Source organism: Giraffa tippelskirchi, chromosome 13 (assembly GCF_054371585.1).
Source record: "Giraffa tippelskirchi isolate mGirTip1 chromosome 13, T2T-mGirTip1v1.2.pri, whole genome shotgun sequence".
In the NCBI taxonomy this organism is placed as follows: Eukaryota; Metazoa; Chordata; class Mammalia; order Artiodactyla; family Giraffidae; genus Giraffa; species Giraffa tippelskirchi.
In genome coordinates this window covers 30,561,079-30,573,654 of record NC_137287.1, presented here as the reverse complement: position 1 = coordinate 30,573,654, position 12,576 = coordinate 30,561,079, and the positions used below count along the sequence as shown (strand labels likewise).

General features: G+C 47.7%; 1 protein-coding gene across 2 annotated transcripts in view; it reads left to right on the top strand.

Annotated features, from left to right (window-relative positions):
- SNX29 (sorting nexin 29) overlaps positions 1 to 12,576 on the top strand; it is a 585,715-nt gene that overhangs the window by 136,117 nt on the left and 437,022 nt on the right. For both annotated transcript variants that reach the window (XM_081560361.1, XM_081560362.1), the window contains one exon: positions 2,101 to 2,229. In XM_081560361.1, the coding sequence (XP_081416487.1) occupies positions 2,101 to 2,229 (129 nt within the window). The remainder of the gene's footprint in view (positions 1 to 2,100; positions 2,230 to 12,576) is intronic.

Below are 12,576 nucleotides of genomic sequence, written 5' to 3'. Positions count from 1 at the left end.
ATGAAATGATCATGCACTATGTTAGAACAAACTGAGAATTTGTAAAGCAGTCTTTTTAATTTTTTAATTCCTTTTTTAAAAAACAGCCTTTGAGATATAATTCACATATCATATAATTCATAAATTATATGATATAACTTAAATATCATATACAACATAAAATCTATTTAAAGTGTTCAGTGGCTTTTAGTGTATTCACAGATATGTGCAACCATCTCACCACAGTCAATTTTAGAACATTTTCTTTACCTCAGAATGAAGCTCCATCCTCATAGTTGTCACCCTGAGCCCCCCTTAAGTGGCAGCTAACCTTTCATTGAGGTTCTGCCCGCCACATTACAAGCACTGGTGTACTTAACATTTTCTCAAGTCAGGGATCTCTATAGCAAGATGGTGTATTGAATCTTTTGATTTTCCCCAAAGCCCTGTTGCACACACTGAGAGGCCAAAGGGTTTTATTCATTTTGATTCCTGGTTGAAACCAGGGCTGGATACCAGACAGCCGTTAGCCGTGTTGCTACCATCTGGCTGCCCAAATGTGAGCCGCTCCAATGCCGGGACCTTGTCTGGGCTACAGGCTGGTCAGTAGAGGGATCTGCCTGCGATTATCTGCAGAGCCTCTGTGAGGACGAGTCTGCTGGCCTGGGGGTCTCTGCCTGCGTTTATCTGCAGAGCCTCTGTGAGCACAGATCTGCTGGCCTGGGGGTCAGGGAGCAGGTGTGTGTGTGTGTGTGTATGCGTGTGCACACGCTCATGCCACCCTCTTTTGCTTGCACCCTGAGCAGGAATTGTGTCCCTGGGGATGTGCATTTTGATTCTCCTTTTTAAAATTTGTTTTGGGCCCTGCTTGACAAGCTTCTCCCTCATCCTTTATGGAAACACACAAGAGCAAACAAATGTGATTTGGAAAAACAAGTGTTTTTAAAAAGGAGTCTTCAGACAGTGTGATTTTTCCAGTGAAAGTAAATCTCAGTGCCAGGCTGTGGACTTTGTAGGATGCTTTTTCCTTTTTCCAGCTGGAGCCATTATCTTGGAAAAAACCACAGGTTTTGTCTTACGTTGTAAAGAACAATAGTCACTGTCAGGTCATTTCTTTTCCTTCCCAGCGAGAGAAGAAAAAAAATCACACCCAGTTTGTGTTGGGGGTGCTTTCCAGGCCCCAAGAGGGGAATTTTTTCAAAACTTTCAAGGAGCATTGAAACACGCCATGTTTGTTTTGGCGCTGAGGTTCAGTGAGCAGTGGAGGTGGGATGGTTCAGACACTACTGCTTGTGGTCTGGTGTCTCATGGCAAGTGTCCTCTAGATTTAGGAGGCAGCTGCACCAAAGTTAGTAAATGTTTTCAAGAAATAGCCATTTGAGGTCCGTAGATGGTTCACAAGAACCCTGCTTGGCTCAATTCTAGGTGGTAACTTGTGGTTATTTCTGGAAGAGCCGCTGTCTTGTCTGCTATTTAAGACCAAAGATGACAGATATTCAAGCGAATGTGTTTGGAGGGTGAACATGCTCCAGATATAGTATAAAACACATTCATCGCAATGTCAAGTTATTCATCTCCGTAGGACAGTCTGTATGCTTTTTTAACCTGGAGGTGGCGATGGAGCAAGGGTGAAGGGCGTTTTGTGGGAGATTGTGGGCAAAGGAGAAATGAGACTCCCGTTGTCCATCAGATAACTGGAGCCCGTCTTCTGTGTGTGTGGCTCCGGTGGTTTTTTTTGGCCTGTCCTGGCGGCCCTTCCTTTGTTAATCTCATACGTAGTGTGGCTGGGCTGAAACGTCTCGGTTGAGCATGCACACCTCAGTGTGGGATGTCTGGGAGGGGGCTTGCCTGGGATTGGCTCAACTCATTGTTTTCCCTCGGTTTAAACCACCAAACCCACAGGCTCTCAGAGCCAGGCCTCTGGTGGTTCCCCGGGGCTCATCCTAATTACGACGCAGAGACTCTTGAGCAGAATTAGGTAGCTCCTCAAAGCAGTTTGTATGAGATGGACGTGAACTGCGGTTTCTGCAGAGCCTTGTGGAAGATGGATGAACTAGGACTTGACTCTGTGAACTGCGGGTTGGCAGCCTCTGAACAGGTGGGATCTCCTCCTCTTCCCAGGTCGCTGCGGAACCTGCTTGACGGCGAGATGGAGCACTCGGCTGCACTCCGCCAGGAGGTCGACACCTTGAAGCGGAAGGTGGCCGAGCAGGAGGAGCGGCACGTCACGAAGGTCCAGGCGCTGGCGAGGTAGGGGGCAGAGGGGCTGGGGGAGGCGTTGGTCAACCCCCAAGCACACCTTTGATCAGTACTTACTAATTTAAAGAAAAGTGACCAATGGAAATAATACTTACACAGCTGAAATTTTAACTTATTAAATACTGAGTAAGTATTAAATAGTATGTATGCACATGGTTCAAAATACAAAAGTCACGAATGGTTAAACCCTGTGATCCCCGGCTCACCTCTGGAGGGTGGGCAGCGTCACCGCCCAGAGATGCCCCTTGTGTACTCGAGCAGATATAAACATTCAGATACATGAACTTTCTCTTCTTCTTATTTCCCTCCTCTCCTCTCTTTCTTCCTTGATAGAAATGGTCCTGTATTCTACACCCTACTCCCCCCATAGCTTAGAGACTGTCGTGCGCTGGGTACACAGACCTGCCATCTTTCTAATGGCTCCTGATACCCCTCTGTCCTCCTGCACCAGGACTCACTTGGCCGATGTGCCAACAGCCAGGCATCTGAGTCATTTCCAGCCTTTTGCCACTTCTCATAACCTTCTCAGTTGTCATTGTGTCCTCGTATGAGTGAATTTGCTAGAGAAGTTCCTGGAAGTAGAATTGCTGGGTCAAAGCATTGTGTTTTTCTTTTCTTTTTTTTTTTATTATTTATTTGTTTAATTTATTTATTTGGCTGTGCCGGGTCTAAGATCTTTGATCTTAGTTGCGGCATGTGAACTCTTAGTTGCGGCCTGTGGAGTCTAGTTCCCTGCCCAGGGACTGAACCTGGGCCCCCTGCATTTGGGAGTGTGGAGTCTTAGCCGCTGGACCACCAGGGAAGGTCCCCACAGTGCTTTCTGAGTTGGCTAAAGGTCTTCAACCTGTGCTCCATGAGGGCTGGGTCTCCACCAGCACAGCCCTGCCCCTGGCGGATCCAGCTTTGGGGTCTTTGATAAAATCACAGGTGAAAGCAGTGCTGGCAAAATATTTTTCATTTTAATTCAGAGTATGGTTGAACCTCTTTATAGTTGAGTCATCTTATTTTCTTTTCCATGATTTTGTTTATATCTAATTAAAGAAAACTGTAAAGCAACCCCCCCACCCCCAAGCTCCAACTGCCATAATGAGATTTTACTGAATTTGTCACATGCAAACACATTTTTATGGGCTCTACTTAAAATCTCCAGCCTGTCACTTCCTAGGCTGTGTTCTTCTACCAATGAAGCTTCATAGTCACCATTTTTATATGCCTGGATGTGGCATTTCATTGAGCTAATGCACCATATGAAATAACCATTTCAGACTGCTGGACATTTGAGTTGTTCCAGTTTTTTCCCCATTTTATGTAAGATAGGCACTTTACCTGGTTGTTCTTTTGTTGTTGTTGTTCAGTCACTCAGTCATGTGTGACTTTTTGCGACCCCATGGACTGTAGCATGCCAGGCTCCCCTGTCCGTCACCATCTCCCAAAGTTTGCTGAACTCTACTGAGTCGGTGATGCCATCCAGCCGTCTCATCCTCTGTTGTCCCCGTCTCCTCCTGCCTTCAATCTTCCCCAGCATCAGGGTCTTTTCCAGTGAGTCGGCTCTCTGCATCAGGTGGCCCAAGTATTGGAGCTTCAGCTTCAGCCCTTCCGATGAATATTCAGGGTTGATTTCCTTTAGGATTGACTTGGCCTGATCCCCTTGCAGGCCAAGGGACTCTCAAGAGTCTTCTCCAACGCCACAGTTCAAAAGCATCAATTCTTTGGAGCTCAGCCTTCTTTATGGTCCAACTTTCACATCTTTACATGACTATTAGAAAAACCATAGCTTTGACTATACGGATTCTTTAAAGCTACTTTAAAAATAGACCGGGAGATGCATCTATCTTGTGCGGGGGTGGGGGGGGCGGTGGGGGTGCCCAGGGTTAAGTAAACTCGACAGCAGCAGCATTACCATCCTTGCACTGTCAGCTGTTGTGAGTGACACTAATGTAATTGTTATGTGTATCTAACAGAAAGCCGGCAGCGTGATCCCATGTTTGTTAATTTTTTAACTGTGCTGGGTCTTCACTGTGGCATGTAGGCTGAGTAGTTGTGGCACACGGGCTTAGTTGCTCCACAACTGCGTCCCCTGCCTTGGAAGGCAGTTTCTTAACCACTGGACCACTGGGAAGTCCCCCTGTGTTTAATTTTAATTTGAACTTCTCTCCTGTGTTCACATTTGAAAATGACATATCCAGAGCATCAGAAACAAGTCCCAGGTGCCTAATTTGATATTTGCTCACCTGGCCCCCATCTTACCTGCCCGTACCAGGGTTCCGTGGTGCGATTGTGTTTTATGTTCTCAGTAAAGACTATAGTCTGTGGAGACCCAGGTTCTGAATCATTGAAGACAGACAGACTTCCACCCTCTGTCATTCTTTATTGTGTCAGGAGCCAGCTCAGCCTTGAGTTGCTGCTCCATTGCTTGCAGATTGGGTGTTGGGTCTGAACCGCTTCACTTACACAAGCATGTGTTTCTTCATTTATGAAATGGACAGGATGGTCTTATTTCCCTGAGAGGGCCCACTGAGGAAAGTGTGTGAAAGTCCATAGGCAGCGGCGAGTGATTGGAGTGTGTTTTACAGTAAATGTGTTTTGAGTATACGATAATTTTGGGGTAAATTTTCTTTAGCCCATGAATGAAATAGAAAAAGATAACTTCTTAACCATGCTATTCCGTAAACTGGTTTTCCCAGTTAAACAGTGGGGTGGCTGAGAGTTTGGGCTTCCCTGGTGGCTCATTGGTAAGGAATCTGCCTGCCAGTGCAGGAGACGTGGGTTTGATCCCTGATTCAGGAAGATCCCCTGGAGAAGAAAATGGCAAACCCACCCCAGTATTCTTACCTGGGAAATCCCATGGACAGAGGAGCCTGGTGGGCTACAGTCCTTGGGGTCACAAAAGAGTTGGACACGACTCTAGTGACTAAACACACAGACAGCTGAAAGTTTAAGGTGTTTGCAAGTTTGCAGGTAGAAGGAAGTTGGATAAAGTGGGCAAACACTTCAGGAGAAAACGGCCCGAAAGCGAACGGAGCAGTGGACGTGCTTTGAAATACTCAACTGCTGACGTTGCAGACAGACTTCTGCCAGCTGTCAGAAGTTTCTCCTTGCTTCTGGCCACAGGAGGAGCGGCTGTCCGTGTTGTCAGATGGTGGGTCCCCATGGTCAGCTGTGGTCGATGGCCTGGGGGTGCTGCCATTGATGGGTCACAGGCAGGGTGTGGAGGGTCGCAGGCTGGGGGCGAGGCCCACAGGGCTGCACCAAGGCAGCCCTGTTCTAGGTCCCCGTGTGTCCAGGGGGTAGGTTTCATAATGCAGGTAATTTAACCTAGTGGTTGGTGGTACTGATTCTGGCGTTGGATCCTGGGGGTCCATTCATGGCTCTGCTGTTTATTAGCTATGTGGCCTTGAGCAAGTTACTTAACTGTCTCTGTTTCCTTGGCTATAAAATGAAGATAAGAGAACTCTACCTCATAGAGTGGTTAGATGATAAAATGAGAGACCATATGTCAGCTCCACGAATGGGGTTCATAAATGCTCAAACACATTACCTATCATTATCATTTTTCTCTAGGATAGTAATTGTATTATTACTAAGAAACCTTGCCTAATCAAAAGTTGTATTTTAATGGCAGTGGTGCAGAAAGAATTAAGAATTAGGTTATTTCATACTCAGGAAAGTGAAATTGTTTTTGCTGTATTGCTAAGAAGCGTGTTCGGGTGTATGTGTATCTGCCTGGCCCTGAGTGTAGAATTGTGAAATGAGAACATCCCTGAGCAAACGAAGTGTCTTATTACACATTCATTTTGCTCAAAATTGATGGCTTTCCTTTCACGCTATCACGGCTCAACAAAGAGCAAGGTCATATAAGCAGCCCAGTGCCTTTGTGGCGCCAAGCATCTGCGCCTTCCCGGGCGGAGTCTTCATCATCAGTAGCAGTTCAGGATCAGTCAGTCTCCCTCCCTGGATAATGGATTGCCTTACTTCCTCTGGAAGTAAGAAATCTCAAGCTCAACAAGGTCCTACTGTTTAAGCACTGGGAACTATTTCCCATATCATGTGATAAACAGGATATGAAATGGAAAAGAACATGAAGAGGAATGTGTATATATATATGTGTGTGTGTGTATGTGTATAACTGAATCACTTTGCTGTATAGCAGAAACTAACACAACATTGTAAATCCGCTGTATGTACTTCAGTTAAAAAAAAAAAAGCTCAACCTGTTGACATAGGTGTGAGTAGAAAGAAAACACACTTAACTGAGCAGAAGTACCTTTGAGGGATGCAAGTGGCCAGGGTTGTGGGGTTGTTGTGGGGGGCATTTTTGTTGCTGCCCTGTTTCTTTCTTTCTTTGTTTGGCTGCATCAGGTCTTAGTTGAGGCATGCAGGAGCTTTGTTGTGTCACGTGGGCCCTTTCGCTGTGGTGCACGGACTCTCTAGTTGTGGAGCACTGGCTCAGTAGTTGTGACACATGGGCTTAGTTGCTACACAGAATGTGGGATCTTAGTTCCTCAAGCAGGGATCGAACCGGTGTCCCCTGCATTGTAGGGTGGTTTCTTAACCACTGGACCACCAGGGAGGTCCCGATCTCTGCTTTTGTTGTATTAGATACCTGTGGCTGTGTAATAAATGATCTCCAAACTTGACAGCTTAAAACAGGGAATGTTGAGGATCCTCTACAATTTTCATGAGTTGGGAATGTGGGAATGGCTCAGGGTTTCTCATAAGTTTGTGGTCAAGCGTTAACCAGAGCTGCAGTCATCTGAAGGCTTGACTGGGGTGGAGGGTCCACTTTGGAGCTCACTCACGTGGCTGTTGGCAGAAGGCTTTGGTTCCCTGCCATGTGGACTGCTCTGTAGGGTTGCTCACAACCTGGCAGCCCACTTCCTGGGGCGAGTAACCCAAGAGCAAGGGAACACACCCAACACAGAAGCCACTGTGATTTTTGTGACCTAATCCCGGAAATGACATACGATCACATCTGCTGTATTCTGTTGTCACGCAACTCAAGCCTGGTTCACCATGGAAGGGGTCTACACATGAATGTCAATACCAAGAAGCAGGGGTCTTGGGGGCCACCCTGGAGGCTGCCTGTCACACCTACCCTGGGACAGCACTACCCCAGTCTTCCGTGGCCGGGTCTTCCTCTTCTCCATTCTGTCCCTGTGCTTTGGCAGAAATAACCCCACCACGGCCCTGCCGGGGTTCCAGAGCAGGGCAGATGTCGCTGGCCTGGACAGTCAGCTTGTTCCATCCCGTGGCCACCATGATTGGGCTGTGAGCAGTCCCTCGAGAGCAACCCACGTGCTGGCAAAGCCTTGGCAACGAGAACTCAAGTCCCAAAGCAAAAAGGGCAGAGTCATACATGAGGCTGAAAAAGGGAGACTTCTGTCATTCTTTCATGATGTCCCATCCTTCAGTTCTGTTGTTTTCTTTCTTACAGCATTAGCATTTTATTAATATATTTTTAGATCATTATAATCTTTTTCTTCAAACTTTAAACCTTTTATTTTGTATTGGGGATATAGCCAATAACAGTGTTGTGGTAGTTTCAGGTAAACAGCGAAGGGACACAGCCATATATATACAAGTATCCATTCTCACCCCGACCCTCATCCAGGCTGCCACATGACATTGAGTCGAGTTCCCTGTGCTTCACGGTAGGTTCTTGGTGATTGTCCATTTTGATGTTCAGTTCTGTGTCATTAAACATGCTCTGGAGGATTGTTTCAAACCCATTATGTAAAACAAAGCTGCAGTCAGTGAGTGGAGACTGGAATCCAGTTTTTGTCTGTATGTCTTTCAGAAGATTAGCATTTGCTTTGCTGCCTGATTCTAAAAGCCTATGGTTGTGACCTGAGAGTTGGGAAGGGAACTGAGAGTGGGGTTCCCCCATTAGAAGAGTTGCTGTAGTGTAGACATTGTATCATTTCCTGAAAAGCTATCCCTTTTATTTTTCCCATGCTAGAGAATCAGCCATCAGTTCAGTTCAGTCACTCAGTCGTGTCCGACTCGTTGCGACCCCATGAATCACAGCACGCCAGGCCTCCCTTGTCCATTACCAACTCCCGGAGTCTACCCAAACTCATGTCCATTGAGTCAGTGATGCCATCCAGTCATCTCATCCTCTGTCGTCCCCTTCTCCTCCTGCCTTCAATCTTTCTCTTTCCCAGCATCAGGGTCTTCTCCAATGAGTCAGTTCTTCACATCAGGTGGAGTTTCAGCTTCAACATCAGTCCTTCCAGTGAATATTCAGTCTGGTTGGATCTCCTTGCAGTCCAAGGGACTCTCAAGAGCCTTCTCCAGCACCACAGTTCAAAAGCATCAATTCTTCGGTGCTCAGCTTTCTTTATAGTCCAACTCTCACATCCATACATGGCTTGGTTTAAAAAAAGTTTTTTCCCTCTTGGCTGGTGGTAGGGGTTGAACTCTCCCAAGCACCTAGGCATCAGCTCTGATCTGTCTAATCTGGTCAAGATAATTCCATCTCCTTTCTGAAATGATCGGTTCAGGTAACCATGGTTTGACCCAACTTGGATTTAGTCCAGGAAATGAGCATGAGGTCTAATTCTCGCCATGGAGCTGTGGTTGAGGTTTGCTAGGGCTTTGGAGGAAGACGGTCCTTGCTTGTTGGATGGCTGGAGCGGCTCCCTTTGGAACACGTGCTGTGAGGTATAGAGGTTGGAACCGCTGTAGCCATTTTACCACCACGAAGGAGACAGCCTGAGGGTAAAGCTTACTTGATAGCTTGGCAGGGAGAGGAGAGGTGAGAACCTTTAATGTGAAGTGATGGAAACCCACCAGAAACTGGCTTGTGAAGAGGTGCCCTTGATTGGCTTGTGTAGCTGACAAATTTGGAGAAGAGTAGCACTCTGCCCAGCTGGACCCAGGGACCCTGGGGGGTGTCATGCGGGATCTATATCCTTCTGTATCTCCCCTTCTTTCTCTTGGTTGTAGCTTCATTCTCAGTCCTGCCCTTCTCTCATGGTGACAAGAGGGCCCCCAGGCATCAATAGGCATAAATCCTGTTGCCTCAGTACCCAGAGGAAGGAGAGCGCGTCTTCCTGAAAGCTCGCGAGAAAGTTCTGGGATTCACTCATTTTCCTGGTGGGATGTGTTATCCTTGTTGTCCCGGCCTCTGTCACGTGCCCCCTGGAGCAAGGAGGTGGCTTGCTTTTCCTCACCTGGCCACACGGAGCAAGAACAAACGACAGGGGCATTTCTTCAAAAGGACATCTGGGGAGCTCATTCTGTCAGATGGGGGTGCGTGGTGGTCAGGCAGAGACTGTGGCTGTCCCCTGCTGTGGGCTCAGTTCCCTGTCACATTTGGAGACTGTCAGTTTCCCAGTGTACAGATCCTGGCACCCTAGAGCTAGCCCTCCTGTGAGTGATGGTGAAGTCTGGGCTTCAGGTCATCCCAGTGTCCCTGCGTGTCTTTCCTTGGTGGGATGTTTACGTCAGATACAATTTGACCTTGTTAGCAAGCACCTGGTCCAGGCACTTTGGCCTCCTTAGATGTGTAGTTCTCAGTATCCCTTTAAAATAAAAATCAACCCTTTTATTATTCTATCCTGAAATGAAATTCATAGCTAACACAACCTGCCTGCACAAATAATTTAAAAAATCAGTATAACACCCTAACTCTAACCTGAAGGAGAAGTAATAGGGAAGTAATTTATAATACAAAGTAGATAGCAGTATACATGGGCTGGGCATGACCTTGCCTGAAAAACATGAAGTGGTAAAGTGCTCTTACCTGCTTATAATGCACACGTTTGGATTTAAAGGCGGTCGGGTCAGAAGTCACTCTTTAGAAGAAACACTGAAAATGGAAGAACAGAGCGTGGGGTAAACCTGGTATATTCAGTGTAGGGTTAATCTGAGGATAGGCTCAGATTACAAACAAGCTTTTTTTTTTTTTTTTTAATATATTTTTTTTATTTGACTGCACCGGGTCTTAGTTCTAAGTGGCACTTAGGATCTTTGATCTTCACTGTGGCCTGTGGAAGCTTTTTCAGTTGTGGCCTGTGGGATCTAGTTCCCTGACCAGGGATTGAACCCAGGCCCCCTGCATTGGGAGCATGGAGTCTCAGCAACTGTACCACCAGGGAAGTCCTTACAAATAAGCTTTTCACTCACATAAAGGGCCATCAGAACGATGGAAAGAAGGGCAGGATATAGTTTGCTCTTGGTTTTTCAGGACAGTTTGTAGCCTTGGCCCCACTTTCTTAATGCTGGCAACATCGTCATCTTGGTGACCAAAAGCATCTCCACACTTTGGCCTTGCTTAGCCTTTGCCATGCATTACAGTCATCGGGGAGCTTTAAAACAATGTCCACACCCAGTTGAGAATCACTGCTTTCGCCCTTTCTGTGTTTGTGTCTTCAAGTTTGTAAATGAGCCTTTAGAATTTTGTTCCCACAGCCTTGTGGTCCATGGTCACGTGGCCTCTCATGGTGTCCTTGGCCAGGGACTGAACCCTGATCACACGGATGCTCCACTGAGCCCCTGGTGTCCCCCTCCCGCTGCCCCTCCCATCCTTCACTTCTCCTTGAGCAGGAAGCTGGCGTCCCCAGGTCGCCAGCTCTCTCGCCCCGCTGGGTCTCATTAGCCGAGGGAGCTGTGCTCTTTGTCATTCCTCAGCACATCCCTGTCAGCAGCTGACAGGTCCTTAGTGATAAACCCCAGAGCAGCCGAGGAGAGCTGAGTGCCCAGGGTGGGACAGGGTGAGGCTGAGACGCGCATGTCTGGGCAGGAGACAAAGTGATGGCCCTGGAGGAGGAGCCGACTTCCTGAAGTTTAATGCTGCCGGGATTGAGCAAAGGATGGTTGGTCAGTTAGTACCCATTTGTTCCTTTGTTGATTCACTCATCAGACACCTATTCTGTGTGAGCTGGGTCTATCAGAAACAGGATACAGCTGACTAACCTCTACTGCTGTTGCTGCTAAGTCGCTTCAGACGGCAGCCCACTAGGCTCCGCCGTCCCTGGGATTCTCCAGGCAAGAACACTGGAGTGGGTTGCCATTTCCTTCTCCAATGCAGGAAAGTGAAAAGTGAAAGTGAAGTTGCTCAGTCGTGTCCGACTCTTAGCGACCCCATGGACTGCAGCCCACCAGGCTCTGTCCATGGGATTTTCCAGGCAAGAGTACTGGAGTGGGGTGCCATTGCCTTCTCCAGACTAACCTCTAGGGGCTGAAAATCAGGGGAGGAACAAATAAACACAGACTTTAACCTTTTGGCTGATAATTCCCTGTGCTCTGGTTAAAGTGGCTGTTCTTAGAAGGAAGTGCAGGGCAAGACTGAACTTGAGTCCAGCCTCATTTTGGCTCAGTTCATTTTGGCTGCGCTGGGTCTTTGTTGTGCTGTGCAGGCTTTCTGTAGTTGTGCTACGTGGGGGCTTCTCTTGTGAAGCATGGGCTCTAGAACACTCGGGGTCAGTAATTGTGTGTGGGCTTATGCGTTTCCCTGGTGGCTCAGATGGTAAAGAATCTGCCTTTAATGCAGGAGACCCAGGTTCAATCCCTGGGTTGGGAAGATCCCCTGGAGGAGGGCAGGGCTACCTACTCCAGTCTTCTTTCCTGGAGAATCCCATGGACAGAGGAGCCTGGTGGGCTGCAGTCCATGGGGTTGCAAAGAGTCAGATGCGACTGAGTGACTAACACTTAGTTGTCCTCCGGCATGTGGGGTCTTAGATCCCTGACCAGGAATCGAACCCGTGTCCCCTGCACTGGCAAGCAAATTCTTAACCACTGGACCACCAGGCAAGTCCCTTGAGTCCAGCTTCTGTAGGACGGGACTAGAGTGAGATGAGTGAGGCCCCTTGGGTGCAGAAAAAGGGAGGCGCTCGCTCACTCTGAGGGCCCGGCGAGTGCTTCTTGCGCTTCTAGATGTTATCTCAACCGGTCATTCCACCCCTGATGCTTCTCACCTAGAAAGCCGAGACACCAGTAGACTCTCCTTGTAGACACCACGCAAAAGATACTATGGTGCCAGTGTGGAGGGAGCACAGCGTGCTCCTTAGGAAAGGGCATAAGTCCTTAGGAAAGGGCAGCAGTGTCTGTGCTTACCAGTTCCGTGTAAGTCAATTTTTCCTCCATACAAGGCTGCACAGAGTCATTTTCTGGAGTTAATCTTGCCGGCTGTTGCTCAGATGTAACTATCTATCTAATTAAGAATTCTCCAGGCTGAGGAGCTACACGCTTTGTTTAGTTCTGACTGTAGATACATGGCAGTCACCAGGGGAGCTTTTAACACTGCGACGACCAGACCGCCCTCCAGACCAATTCCGTCAGAATCTCTGGAGGCAAGACCCAGACCACTCAGGTGCAGCCCGTTGACAGCATGTG